Source organism: Zea mays, chromosome 8, assembly GCF_902167145.1.
Source record: "Zea mays cultivar B73 chromosome 8, Zm-B73-REFERENCE-NAM-5.0, whole genome shotgun sequence".
Lineage (NCBI taxonomy): Eukaryota > Viridiplantae > Streptophyta > Magnoliopsida > Poales > Poaceae > Zea > Zea mays.
In genome coordinates, this window is record NC_050103.1 from 173,671,403 (window position 1) to 173,686,609 (window position 15,207).

At 45.8% G+C, this 15,207-nt stretch overlaps 1 protein-coding gene across 1 annotated transcript; it reads left to right on the forward strand.

Moving 5' to 3' along the window:
• The first annotated feature begins 12,877 nt into the window (after positions 1-12,877).
• LOC100382754 (uncharacterized) lies at positions 12,878-14,827 on the forward strand. The gene has a single exon (XM_020542875.3). It carries the CDS (start codon positions 13,083-13,085, stop codon positions 14,505-14,507), a length of 1,425 nt encoding a protein of 474 aa, XP_020398464.1. The 5' UTR covers positions 12,878-13,082; the 3' UTR covers positions 14,508-14,827.
• Positions 14,828-15,207: the final 380 nt, after the last annotated feature.

Here is a 15,207-nt window from a genome sequence, read left to right on the forward strand (position 1 = left end):
TTAGCCAAGCAACCCCAAGTGCGCAAATATGAGAGATTTACTCTTCTCTTTTCCCATTCCTCAAATGGAGTGATCTCTTTGTTCTTTGTTGGAACTCTATTCAGGACATGACATGCTGTCAAAATCGCCTCACCCCACCATGCCTTGGATAATCCCGCTGTACTCAACATGGCATTCACCAAATCTGTTAGAGTGCGGTTTTTCCTTTCAGCAATCCCATTGGATTGTGGTGAGAATGGCGGTGTCCTCTCATGAATAATACCATGTTCCACGCAGAACTCATCGAACACATTAGAGAAATATTCTCCACCTCGATCAGACCTTAACCGTTTTATTTTCCTCTCAAGTTGGTTCTCAACTTCAGCTTTATAGGCCTTAAAATAATTGAACGCTTCATCTTTTGTTTTTAAGAGATACACATAACAAAATCTAGTGGAGTCATCTATAAAAGTGAGAAAGTATCTTTTACCACCTTTGGTCAAAATTCCATTCATCTCGCATAGATCAGAATGAACAAGTTCTAGAGGTGCCAAACTCCTCGCCTCAGCAGCCTTGTGTGGCTTGCGGGGTTGTTTTGATTCAACACACACATGGCACTTAGACTTTTTGACCAAGTTAAATTTAGGAATTAAATTTATGTTTGCTAACCGCATAAGACAGCCAAAGCTTGCATGACAAAAACGTGAATGCCATAAATCTGACTCATCAGAAAAATGAACAGAATTCACCAGTTTATTACACACATCATGCAGTGATAAGCGGAACAAGCCTCCGCAGTCATATCCTTTACCAACAAAAGTACCATGTTTCGACACAACACATTTGTTAGACTCAAGAACAACTTTGTATCCATCTCGACATAGCATAGACGCGCTAACGAGATTCTTCTTGATAGAGGGCACATGCTGCACGCTCTTCAATGGCACCGTCTTTCCCGAAGTAAACTTCAGAATGACCGTACCAACACCAAGAACATGAGCACGCGACCCATTTCCCATCAACAAGGCGCCAGTCCTCCCGACCTGATAGGAAGTGAACATAGAGGCATCAGCACACACATGAATGTTTGCACCACTGTCCATCCACCACTCAGGTGAATTACAAACTGAAAGAACAAATGGTAAAGAATTACCATACCCAGATGTTCCTTCTTCAGTTTCAGTGGTTACAACATTAGCTGATTTCTTGTCTTGAGTGAACTTGCGATCAGGGCACTCTCTTGCCCAATGTTGATCACTGCCACAGACAAAGCATCCTCCCTTTCCCTTGTTATTGTTGTTCTTCTTTTTAAACTGTGCTGTATGAATAGGCTTATTTGCATTCTCTTGTTTGTTCTGGTTTTTCTTCTTGTTAAACTTGCGAAAGTTTCTCTTCTGCACCACATTAGCAGTAGAGGTCTCAACACCTTTTCCACTGTCCTTTGTTCTAGCCCTTTCCTCAACATCAAGAGTACCAATGAGCTCTTCCACATTGAACTCTTGTCTCTTATGTTTGAGAGAGGTAGCAAAGTCCTTCCAAGAAGGTGGCAACTTGGCGATTATACCGCCAGCCACAAACTTGTCAGGCAGAGGACAAGGAAAAAGTTCGAGTTCCTTAGCTAGTGCCTGAAACTCATGAGCCTGTTCCACTACAGATCGGTTCTCAACCATCTTGTAGTCATACAGCTGCTCCATGAGATACAGCTCGCTACCAGCGTCAGTAACTCCAAACTTTCCAACAAGAGCATCCCACAACTCTTTCCCCGTGGGAAGGATGATATAGCTTTTCTGGAATTTTGTATCCAGTGCGCTAATTACTGCTCCTCGAAAGAGGTTGTCTTCAGCCTTAAACTTAGCCTCATCCTCAGGAGGTAAGTTGGCAGGCTTGCCCTCAGCGGCATGAAAACAAGACATTGCAGTTAGCCACAATTCCATCTTAGCTTTCCATATCAAGAAGTTTTTACCATCAAAAGGATCAGGCTTTAGCACAGCAGCAAAACCTCTGACAGAAAAATGCCTAACATTAGGTTTTTGGATTGTTAGAATTATAGGCATTTTCCGTATTATTTTAATTCCATAAATCAACATTATGATGATGACATATAACAAATAATTAACCATAGAAATTGTGATCTCAAATTGATCCATACCAGTATGAATCAAGAGAACATAGAGCATGTGAATCATATAAATATAATAAGTATATAAACATGGTTCATGAATTATTATGGAACAACTAAAAATAAGTAGATAGCAATATAAACAGTATGACGGTAAAACTAAAACAAACAGATATAACATATTATAAAATGGCAGAACAGAAGAGATAATTACATGAGTAGATATAAAACAGCAGAGGTGAATATATGAAACATATGTAATTTGTAGAACGTAAAACAGTAAGGAAATAAACTGATCATACCCTCCCATACGCTCTGATGATCCAGATCCTTGTCCAGCTTCCCTTGTCATGTCACCAGGAAGAAGAAGAAGACGTTTTGGGCAGTCGCGTAGACGCTCCCCAAAAACCTAATTGCCGATCCCTCGTGCAAGGTCTCGAACGGCAAGGGCTCCGGAGGCACCTGCCCTCTCGCTTCTCTGTGCGCGCAGAGTCACGAGATGGAAATACCCTCACTCGGCTGCTGGACTGTGTTCTGAAAGTGTTTTCTGGTGTGTACCGAGTGACAGGGGTGCTCCTCTATTTAACCTCTCGCAGAGGGAAGCTGAAGGAGAAAGGTCGCCGAGTCACGCCAAGAGTCGGCCAGCTCTAGCCGAGTTATGCCATGAGTCGGCCAGCTCTTGCCGAGTCACGCCATAAGTCGGCAGCTGAAGGAGAAGGGTCACTCGGCTGGCTGACGAAGAGACAGAGTCACTCGGCAGATGAAGAGACAGAGTCACTCGGCTGACATACTCGGTTAGTGAGTGCTAAAAAATTAACACAACCACGCCACGCCCGCGCGCCCGCCCGCCACGCCACGCCCGGCCCGGCCGGCGGCGGCGGCGGCGCGCGCGCGCGTGTGGCACGCCCTTGTCCATTTCTTGACTTCTCAAGTTAAGTGGAATAAATCCCACCATATAAGTCAAGGCAAAAGACCCTTGGACTTCCAATGTGGTACTATTGGTATTCTCCACCATTACACACCATAGAGTTTATTCAATAAATGGGCCAAGCCCATAAAAGATCCAACACAATCATCTCATTTAATATAAGGTCTCTTGAGGGGTCTCTAAGGGGCTTTTCGCGAAGAGTCCGTCTTCTTTACAACTCTCTATACATGTTGTCTTTTGACTGCATTTATTATCCAGGGTCTCAGGGTTGTATCGTGCAGTCTCTTAGGGCATTTACAACCCTGACACCGTTGCATGATACTCAAAGTATAGGACACAACTAAAACATAATGTAATACAATGCGTGTCCAAAAAACATGTGGCTTACTATATCCATTGCACCGATCAGAACATTTAATAAATTAAATTGACCAATTAGCTAGGCCACTGTCTCGAATATGGAGCCAAGACATCGTGTCTCGAATATAGATATATATCTTATTTTTTTACATTTATCGAATATATTCGAAGACATAACTCAAAACATGTATTATACGTGCCCTTAGTTGTATGTTATTTTGTGAAAACCGGAGTACATGACCTTAGGCGGATGCACGTCAGCACGTGCCTGGAGCGGTGCGGTGCGGGGTTCTGAACGCTAGGTTTGATTGATTGCATACGATTCTGGTGTAGGGTCCCAGCAGCAACTGTGTCACTACTCACATCACGTACGCGTGCGTCCACACTACTAGTGGTAGCCCTTGATTCCGTGGCTTGCATGCCTAGCTTGTGTTCTCAGATGAATCGATTCAGAAGAGAGAGAGAGGGAGAGAGTCAGAAGCAAACATCCTTCTGAATTCTGGCTTCGATAATCTGGAATACGGATCAGTACGATGCGAGCGATCGGAAAAGGTAATCATTCCAGCTCGTCGCCGTTGAGCGCTCTGATCCGCTGCCGTGCTGATCAAACTAACTGTTCGGTCGGTGCACGTATATATCCTATCCTATATATTATCCTGTGTCGTCCGGGGTGGTTATCTGCACCCGCTTTACATCACCTCGCTCGCCTAACGACGTCATTTTCACCCGACTGTACATGTTCCAAGAGAAAGAGCTTGACGAACCAAGCGAACGTTCAGAATTGACTGATCAACTGCCTGCTTGCGCAACTCCAGCTTTCCTCCTAAACGTCGACAGCCTTCCAGGCTGCTTCCGCAGACCACAACGAGGTCGCGAGCAGACTCACCTGCCGCGGCCGCCCGCCCGCCCGCCGTCAAAGTTCGGCAGCGCAGACCTTCTCTGCGATGGATGTTGAGGATGGCAGTTTTCGCCGGTCCAAGATTTCTTCCAGTGTCGGGCATACTAGCTTGAACCGGAGTAGATGATTATTCCTGGTGACCGCTGAGGAACTCGGGGTCAAGATTTCGACCCAGCAGCTAGCTGGTAATGTGGCGTGGCCACGAATTGTTTGGTGACTTAGTACATGCCGTTTGTGTAATCGATAATACTAGCACATTCCCATATTCATTGCCGTAGTACAACATGTTAGAATCTATACTGTGTAGGATCGATTCCTAAGTCCTTAGAAAACCAATCCGTAACTGGAAGTGAAATCTTTATGACGAGTACATCTCTTCTACTAAGAGGAATAGGAAAACATACCTTATTGTTGGAGAGTTGTAGTTGCTGTCTTCATATTGTTGTCCTGCAGAGAAACAGCACGCATCGAATCCGAGCTGCCGTTGGTTGTAGCGTTTCCGGACACTCCGACACTTAGGCGATGGGGGCCTCTGGTAGCTAGGGTTTTGGGGCGAGGTACTTGCGTTAGTTTTTCCTGCGACCCCTTAGTCCTATATATATAGCGTCGTGTGCCTGGGGGCTCCAACCGAGGTTAGCGTGGGCCCTCCCGATCAAGGGCCCGATTAAAGGAACGATAGTTGGGTTAAGCCCAATCCAGTCTCTATTGACCGGCTGTAGAGGACACACCCAACAATCTCCCCTTTGTTCTCTACATTCCTTGTACTCAACTTTTCTGGATTCCATCCCTCGACAAGTTTACACATAGAGACCAATGCGTGACAATAACCGATTAAGTATCATCGCACTCATTGACTACAACATGCTCTCCTGCTTCAGAACGAAAAAAGAGACTTCATTTGGTTGCAATCTGTAGCCCCTTTGATTCAAGATCATAGGTACTCCCTTAAAACCCATGCCGGCTGCGTGCTTACTAAACACGCTGGGTAGAAGACCTTTTGTGAGCGGATCCGCTAGCATCTGCTATCTTCTGTTATGCTCATCTTTTATGATTTGATCCTGAATCTACTCCTTAACAACATAATACTAAAAGTCAATGAACTTGGCAGCGCCACATGACTTGCTGTTATAGGAGTACGGTACCGCTGGCTCATTATCGCAGTAAATTCTCAGTGGTCGCTCTATGCTATCAACCACTCTTAATCCGGGTACAAATTTCTTTATCTTTATTGCCTGCCCATTTGCCTCATGCATGGTTACAAACTCAGTGTGCATTGTCGACGATGCTCTCGCTGTCTGTTTGCAACTTTTATAAGAAATAACTCCCCCAGATATAGTAAATTTATACCTCGAAATAGGGAACTAGATCTTATATTTGTTAGCATGAGGCCATTTTCGTACCTTAGAGGTACATTAGAGCCTTCTTAACTGCTTAACAGTGTTCTATGCTTGGGTTGATCTGATATCTCCCAAGCATCCCGGTAGTAAATTCTAAGTCAGGGCGAATATATATTTGAGCATACAAAATGCTTCTGATAGTAGAAGCATATGATACTGACTTTATCTGATCTTTCTGACACTGAATCTGGGGACACTGATGATTCCCAAACTTATCACCCTTGACTTTTGGCGCAGGCGCGGCCTTACACTGATGCATACTGTACTTCTTTAGTACTTTTCTATGTATGACTTCTGTGAGAGTTCTAATACTTCATTATGTCAATCTCTGTGAAATTCTATTTTAAAACATAAGAGGCTTCTCCTATGTCTTTTTATATCGAAGTTCGAGGAACAAAAACTTTCTGTTGCCGCCAGTAGATCTTTATCACTACTAGCTAAACATATGTCATCGACATACAGAACAAGGAAGATATACTTTATTTTTCCTTAGATTTCGCATAAATGCAATTGTCTTCCTTGTTATCCTCGAAACTAAACTTTCTGATAGTCTGATCAGACTTGACGTACCACTATCTGGAGGAATGTTTTAATCCATAAATGGACCTCCTTAAGTGACATCTCTTGTTTTTCTTTTACTGCTCACAACAAAGCCCTTTGGTTGTGTCATGAACACGTTTTTCTGTTAACTCTCCATTTAGTGATGTTGTCTTTACATCTATCTGATGGAGCTCTAGATCAAAATGAGCAACTAGTGCCATTATGACTCTGAATGAATCTTTTGTTGAAACATGTGAGAAGGTTTCAAGGTAGTCAATGCCTTCTCACTATGTGAACGCCTTGGCCACATGTTCTTGTATCTTTCTATATTCCCTTTGAAGTCACGCTTGGTCTTCTAGACCCACTAATTTGCGCTTCTCATAGCTATTTCATATGTAGTGGGATCACCTTCTGCATCGATGTCCTCACACATATAAAACTCATCGCTTTCTATGTCTACACTTGTGTAAACTCGATAATCATCAGGAGTCGCAGATCGTATAGACCTTTGAGACCTTCATAAACTTGTTTCTAGTTCTGGTTCGTTCTGGGGCTCCTGCATTGGTGCATCACTTGGCGCAACACTACTACTGTCATGTGGACTCTCCTGTGCAACCGACTCAGAAGAGCCAGAATGTGCAGAAGGTGAAGTGACTTGCTCTGTAGTAGTTGCACTTGGTGATACAATATTTGCAGCAGGGGTTTCACCTCGAGTCGTTACAACCGTTGGTGGAACCACAGCGGGTATCGAGAAGTATGGTTCTTCAACCATCGGAATTGGGACATACGTCCTCTTTTCCTGAAGGTCAACCTCTCTGAGTACCTTACTCCCCTTGATCATGTCATCTTGTAGGAAAATGGCATGTCTGGTTTCAGACAAACTTGGTTTGTCTGCCTGGGTAGTAGAATCTGTAACCCTTCGATCTCTCAGGATAGCCAATAAAATGGTAGCTAGTGGTTCTCTCATCTAGCTTTTCTTCTGCCCAGGATTAAATATTCTAGCTTCTGCTGGACAACCCCATATGTGGAAGTAGTTGAGCGTGAGCTTTCTGCCAGTTCACAACTCATATGGAGTTTTAGCCACTGATTTGCTAGGAACTTTGTTGAGTATTTGCATAGCGGTTTTTAAAACCTCCATCCATAAACCCAATGGTAAGTTAGAGTAACTAAGCATACTCATTACCATGTCCATCAGTGTTCTTCTTACGCCTTTAGGCAACCACATTCTGTTGCGGTTCACCAGGTGTAAAATACTGAGCTACAATACTGTTTTCACTTAGGAACCTCGCGAAAGGATCCTGGGACCTGTCCATACTCAGTATGGTGCCCACAGTACTCCCCCACACGATTTGATATGACAATCTTTGTGTTCAAATCATGTTGTTTTTCTACATCAGCATTGAACTATTTAAACTTGTCTAAATCTTATGATCTGTCCCTTAAAAAAAGGGTAAATAATCGTACCGAGAGTAGTCATTTGTGAAGGTTATGAACAAGTCAAACTGTCCTAACTGGAAAAGGAACACATATATCTATACGAATAATTTCTAACACTCTCGTACTGTGGATGCAATCTCTGCATTGCTCTAAGTCTGTGAAGTCTAGGTGATGGAGAATCCGTCCCTTAACGAGACTTCTTTTCTCCCCCTCGAAATATGGCCCAAACAATAGTGCCATAATTTCGACGAGGTTTCTCCATCACATTGTTTTCTTACTCCTGCCAATGTTGGCTGGTTTGTTTTCTGGTGTATCTAGCACCACTGTGCAAAGATAAATAAAGCATGTCTCGTCAGATGGCGAGACCAACATCTTTATTATCAAAACTGAATAACACACAGTCTCTGTCACCGAAGTGATAGTGGATGTGCTGATTGTCTAATCACGAAACTGAAGTTAAGTGTCTGCTTGCTTTCCGTTAACCACTGTAACTGTTTCAGCCCTCTGGGAGCCTTAGGTTTGTACGGAATTGCATTCTGTAGCATCTATTGCAGGAATTCTGGACACTTTCTATTGTATACCCTGTCTTCTTGCAATAGAGGCAGGTCTCAGGGGAATCTGAGAAACAGTCTGATTGTTGCATATAGAAAATATCGTGATCATGTTTGATCTTATTCTTGAACCTTTCTTAGAGGTATTGTTCTGTTTGAGGATTCTTAGCTTGGAAAGATTGATAGAATCACTTATTTGACTTATCAACCTTTCCTCCTTCTAGACACACTGTGTCGTGAATTTATCTATATAGCACTTGTCCATTTAGACATGTGTTTTACTGATCATGAAATGTCTCATATTCTGGAATAGCACCCTCAATAGGATCCTGGATGAGACTCTTATTGTGATCAAGTACATTACACTTGGATCTTTTTCAGTTGACCTTATAGATGCTGTATTGCGCCATCTTAAGGTCATTCTAAGGTGAGCCTACTGTAGGCTTAGTGGGTTTCTTAAGCCACAGTGAGGAATCTATTTCATTCACTGTAGTTATCATTTCAATCTTTGCCCGCCATAAGTGACAATAAATACCACATAGCGGTTTAATCTACCTTATCTCACCAACTAGTAGGCCAATATGTGCACTTTTGCAAAGTAAAACAGAAAATATTTAGGACATCTGAAGTAAATACTGAAACATAGAACTTGCATGAATTAAATATTCGACGTTGGTCAAATAATAACCATGTCCGATCTATAAAATTTCTTGTTCTAAAGTTCTAAACCATCGTTGGATGATCTAGAAAACTTAATTCTTGTATAAAATGTGGCAACAATATTCGACGTTGGTCAAAATATTCAATCACCACAAAAAAATCTGAATTTCTATGCACTTAAAGAGAATTAATCCACGTAGGCTTCATAATAAACAATAGTGCATAGAAAAACAAATAATAATCTTGTTCTAAAATTCTAAAACCATCGTTTGATGATCTAGAATATGTATACTTCTGTTCAAAAATGTGGTAACAATATCTAACGTTGGTTAGAATATTCAATTACCGCAAATTTTCTGAATTCTATGCAATTTAAACAATAAATTAATCCACGTTGGTTTCATAATCAAACTGGAAAAATTGCATAAAATACTGAAAAATACCAAAGTACGCAGCGGAATAATATATAGTCCAAAAATATCTCTGTAATTTTCTTCATAAAAAAAATCTACAATTTCCTGTATTTTCTTTACTATTTAACTGATTTTTTTCTGTTCACTAATTCCAGGAAATAAATAAAATAATTAAAATTCGCTGGAAAAAGTAAGGCCGTTATGGCCTTAAAACGGCCTTTCGGCCTGGTCACTGGCGACCCAAATCAGCCTCTAGGGGAGGGCAGTGTGCGTCCAAGCCGCAACCTGGGCCTGGGCTGCGCATTCAGCCCATGCGGCGTGGCTGCGGGAGGGCGCTCGCTGGCCTCAACGTGGGCCTGGGTCGCCAATTTGGCCCAGCCGCACGGACGCCTCTTTCCCTATCTTTCTGCGCGCCGTAGGATGAGATTCTACCGTCCAAATTTAGTTGCATACTGTCGCAGTTTCTATTTAAGGCTGAAAAATCGGAGAAGGATTCAAACCCTAATTATTTCTCTTCCTCTCCCAGCCGCACAACACATCCGGCCGCCACGGGGCCATGGCCGACCGTGCCCTGCTGCTTTGGCCGTCAGCCAAAATCCGGCCGCCGCCGTTCTACACTCCCTCTCTGTTTCTTGCCTCGGCCAAAACATCTATTGGCAAACGGCTTGGCAGACAGCTCTCTGCTGGCTTCTTGCCTCAGCCAAATGAAGCTCCTATGCCTCACGACCTCTCTCTCTGTTTTCTTGGTGCTGTTTTTCTTCTAGCCGCATGAAGCCGTGGCCAGTTGCTCTACTCTCACTTTTTTTTTTCTCCCTACTGTTGGCCGCATGCAGCCTCGACTGATTTCTGTTTTTCTCAATCTCTCTTTCTAGCAGCTGGCTGCTATTTAATCTTCTCTGTTTTCTTTCCCAACCGCGCAGCTCACGCTCTGGGTTATGCCGAGGCGAGCAGCGCGGTTCTCCCTGCTGGCGGCTAAGCTCCCACTTGGTCAAGCTCACTGTTGAAGCTCATGGTTCCCTCTGTCTTTACCGCCGGTCAACGCGTCCTCTAGGGAGGGCGCGTCGCCTTCGGTGGAGCACCGAAGGTGATCTGAATGGCGCGAGATAAAACCCGGTCATCTGGCCCTTTCTCTATGAGTTCTATACACCCGGATCTAGTCCTTTTTTTTTCGATTCCCATACTGTGTGTATGACTGTATGAAATGGATCTTATGTATGTTTTTGGGATCGAGTTTTGAGTTGAAAAAAAAAACACGTAGATCTGGGTATCCCCGATGACATATCTGTTTTTCTATTGACAGATTTAATCCTGGGACGATTTGTGGAAACTAGGGTCACGAACCCTAATGCGTTCTATCTCTATTTCTTTTTGATCTTGTGTTTTGGTCGTGGATTTAAAATCCCGAACCCTTTGAGGTCTCTGTTGTCTCGATCTGGTAACTAGTGTTAGGTAAGAAAACCCTAACCCTAGACCGTCGATGAACTATTACTCTGGCATGGGTATGGCCGAGACCCTGTCTCTTTACATTGGCCTAAGACCCAAGAACTCGGGTTAGGTTAAACTCTAACCCAAGAGTAACTACCTTTTCTCTGGATTTAATCTTTCTGTTCTTGGGTGATGAACAATGATTAAAAAAAATGAGTTCAATCATATTGATCTGAGATCTTTCTGTGATCTCATAAAATCGAATGTGGATTAGGAGATCTAGGTTCTTAGGACGGCCTCTGATACCATTGTTAGAATCTATACTGTGTAGGATCGATTCCTAAGTCCTTAGAAAACCAATCCGTAACTGGAAGTGAAATCTTTATGACGAGTACATCTCTTCTACTAAGAGGAATAGGAAAACATACCTTATTGTTGGAGAGTTGTAGTTGCTGTCTTCATATTGTTGTCCTGCAGAGAAACAGCACGCATCGAATCCGAGCTGCCGTTGGTTGTAGCGTTTCCGGACACTCCGACACTTAGGCGATGGGGGCCTCTGGTAGCTAGGGTTTTGGGGCGAGGTACTTGCGTTAGTTTTTCCTGCGACCCCTTAGTCCTATATATATAGCGTCGTGTGCCTGGGGGCTCCAACCGAGGTTAGCGTGGGCCCTCCCGATCAAGGGCCCGATTAAAGGAACGATAGTTGGGTTAAGCCCAATCCAGTCTCTATTGACCGGCTGTAGAGGACACACCCAACACAACAACCATCAGTTGCCCTCTCTATTTGTGCATACAACACCTACTAGGACATTTTTTTTTCATGCTCTTCAATCAATTGTAATCTATAGAGACAAAATAATGTACAAGTCGTAGTCGGATTAAAGCTACACCAACCTATTCACCAATCCTGATCCTAATATGTATCCACTCCGCTCTAAATTGGAGGGTGTACTTGATGATAGGGTTAATACAACTAATTTGACATTATAAATTTTAGTACAAATTTTCTTTATAAGTTTATAATAATAAAAAAAGTTGTAGTGGTTTTTAACTCAATAGTTATAATAGAACAAAACTGGAACGGACACGAGACATCATCTGGAAGAACGAGAGTATAAGAAGGAAACCACTGAAGCAACTTCGGACAACTTTTAAAATAGGTTGACTAGAGCGTCTAGTAGTGCTAAAGAACCCAGATACGAAACACAGAGTCAACTGCGTGCATGCTTTGAAGCGAATTCTTGTCCCAAATTTACGCCTTCACGGCATTGCCGACCGCAGTTACAGGAGTATTCTACTCTGCATCACGTCACTTAGAAGAAACTGATACTGCCTTTTTTCTGATCTAGGTGTAGAATTACCTGTGGTTGAAAATTAGTAATGCTCTATTTGGATGTCAACATTAGAGTTTATGAAATTCAATTGAGCTCGATTACAAATGAGTCATGACATTGAAATGATACGTAATTTTAATTCTATTGTTTAGATGCCACTTAGTTGGAATTTAGAATTATGTGCTCTAATTCCACTTAACATATAGGAGTGATGCTCAGTATTGGAAGAGTGAGTTTTTAGTTATAGTATAATTCTAAAGAACTGGTCTCTGATTCTAAATCTCAATTCTCTGTGCAGCTAAATAATAGAATTGTGGAAAGCTGGTTCTAATTATTTCTAATTTCGTACTCCAATATCTACATACGAACGTGAACGGGTTGTAAAGAAAGTTTATACTCGATTGCCGGTTAATACCGTTTTTGTATGTGATATATATGCACGGATTAAAAAAAAGTTTAGGAAAAGGATAATGATGGAGTGTTGGGGAAACCTTGTGCAGCCGTCCTACTCTCCTAGCATGGGCGGGCACGGGGTGGACTGCCGCGTTGTTCCGTAGAATACAGCGGCGTGCGCGGGCCGAACACGAGAAAACATCGCGAACCGGACGGCAGAAACGCATCATCAGCTGTTGCTTCCTGCGGATAAGCTCCAAAACCCTTTCTTCCATCCATGGTCCTCTCCGCCCTAATTTATTGCTTTCCAGCGTACCCCACCATAGTCCACGCTGGCATGGCATGCGCGCCCCGCGGTTTCTCCGTTTCAAACCCGCGCCGCCGCCCGACCGGTCCACACGCCAGGCTATACGCTCCCCCTGTCATCCACCTCGTCTCGGGCGGCACCCACGCGGCTCCAGTCCACCATCGAACGACAACGACCCCAGCAGCCAGCGGAGCACTCGGTATAAAATCACGCCTTCTCCTTATCGTTCTCGAGGCCAGCCAAACCCAAACCAAGAACCTGATCAATCAACTTCAGTCCCGTCCGTAGGAGGGTTTTGAAAAGCCAACGTACACCTCTGAGAGAGTTCAACCGGAGCCTGAATGGCAACGCCCAAGCTGTCCCCGGTCTCGCCGGTGCGGCAGGACGGCAACGACAAGCCGTGCGCGCCATCCTCCCCCTCCTCCTCCCCGTCGACCGTTCTGAGTGCGCAGGACGCGTACGAGCAGCACCTGCGCCTGCCGGAGCTGTCGAGCCTGTGGACGGCCGGATGCTTCCCGGAGTGGGCGGGCGAGGGCCTGGTCAAGCCGGCGCTGCAGGCGCTGGAGGTCACCTTCCGCCTCGCGTCCCTGGCGCTCTCCGACCCGCGCGGGCACGCCGGCCGCCGCGAGCTCGCGCGCCGGCTGGAGTCCCTCGCGGCGCGGGAGGTGGAGCTGGTGTCGGCGCTCTGCGAGGGCGACGGCCGGGGCGCGCCGCTCGCCGAGCTGAGCGCCTCCGGGGGCGTGCTCCCGCGGGAGCGCAGCGCGTCCGAGGTGGTGGTGTGGCAGCTGCCCGGGAGCGCCGCCGCGGTCGTGTGCCGGGCCAGCGAGGCCAGCCTGCTCCCGCGCCTCGCCGCGTGGGAGAAGTCTGAGGCGCTCGCGGCCAGGATCACGTACGCCGTCGAGGGCCAGATGCAGGGCTGCGCCTTCACGCTCGGCCTCGGCGAGCCCAACCTCGCCGGCAAGCCCGTGCTCGAGTACGACCGCGTCGTGCGCCCGCACGAGCTGCACGCGCTGAAGCCCGACCCTGCGCCGGAGCCCATGTCCGGCTACCGCAACCGGGAGCTCGAGACTCTGTTCACCATGTACCAGATACTCGAGTCCTGGCTCCGCGTCGCGTCGCAGCTGCTCACCCGCCTCGACGAGCGGATCGAAGACAAGTGCTGGGAGGCGGCGGCCGGCGACTGCTGGATCCTGGAGCGCGTGTGGAAGCTGCTCGCGGACGTCGAGGACCTCCACCTGCTGATGGACCCGGACGAGTTCCTACGGCTCAAGAGCCAGCTCGCCGTACGAGCGGCGCCGGGGTCTGAGTCCGCGTCCTTCTGTTTCCGGTCCACGGCGCTCCTGCACGTCGCTAGCGCCACTAGGGACCTCAAGAAGCGTGTGCCCTGGGTGCTCGGTGTCGAGGCGGACCCCAGCGGCGGCCCACGGGTGCAGGAGGCGGCCATGAAGCTGTACCACAGCCGTAGGCGCGGTGAGGGCGAGGAGGCAGGCAAGGTGGACCTGCTCCAGGCCTTCCAGGCGGTGGAGGTGGCCGTGAGAGCATTCTTCTTCGGGTACCGGCAGCTGGTGGCGGCGGTGATGGGCACGGCGGAGGCGTCGGGCAACCGGGCGCTGTTCGTGCCGGCGGAGGAGATGGATCCGCTCGCCCAAATGTTCCTGGAGCCGCCATACTACCCTAGCCTGGACGCCGCCAAGACGTTTCTAGCGGATTACTGGGTTCAGCTTCAGCAGATGGCGGAGGCCTCTGCTCCGTCAAGACAAAGCTGAAACGGCGAAATGGCACGGCTGAGCCACCGAATCGCGCAGTTTTGCAGGACTGAAGATACTATGCATGCATTTCGTTGGGGCCTTTTGCCCTTGTGGTGAATGGTGATAGAGTGATTCATTTCTATAGCGATCATGTACTATTGCAGTACATGTCGCACTAGAATACTAGATTCTCTTACTATCGTTGTGCACTGCGTTGTACGTGTTGTGTTCTACGTAGATATAGATTGATTCAGTTAGATGTCATTTGTATTGCCAAGTAGGTCAATTGGATATGGAACTTTTGTAAATACCGAAATACTGTTGTTGAGCACCGTGTACGTAGATAGACTGAATGTTGTTGATAGTCCCAATGCAGAGTTTGGAGTAAATTCAGGAGCCAGGAATCATGCCTACTCCATAGCTGAACAAACCAGATCCTAAGAACACCATCGACGAAGATCTCATGAAAACTGAAATCTGCAGAAATTAGTTAATTTCAATGGGAAAACGTGGGAATTTAAAAAACTGGCAAATAGGGCCCTAATACGTTGCCAAATGCCATGCAAAAAATTTTGAGCCAGTTTAAGCCTTATTCGTTTGTGTCGGATTGCATCCGAAATCGTTCCACTCAATCAAAGTTTATATAAATTAGAGAATCAATCCGGCTAGGAATCGTTCCACCCCACCAATCCGACACAAACGAACAAGGCCTAAGGCT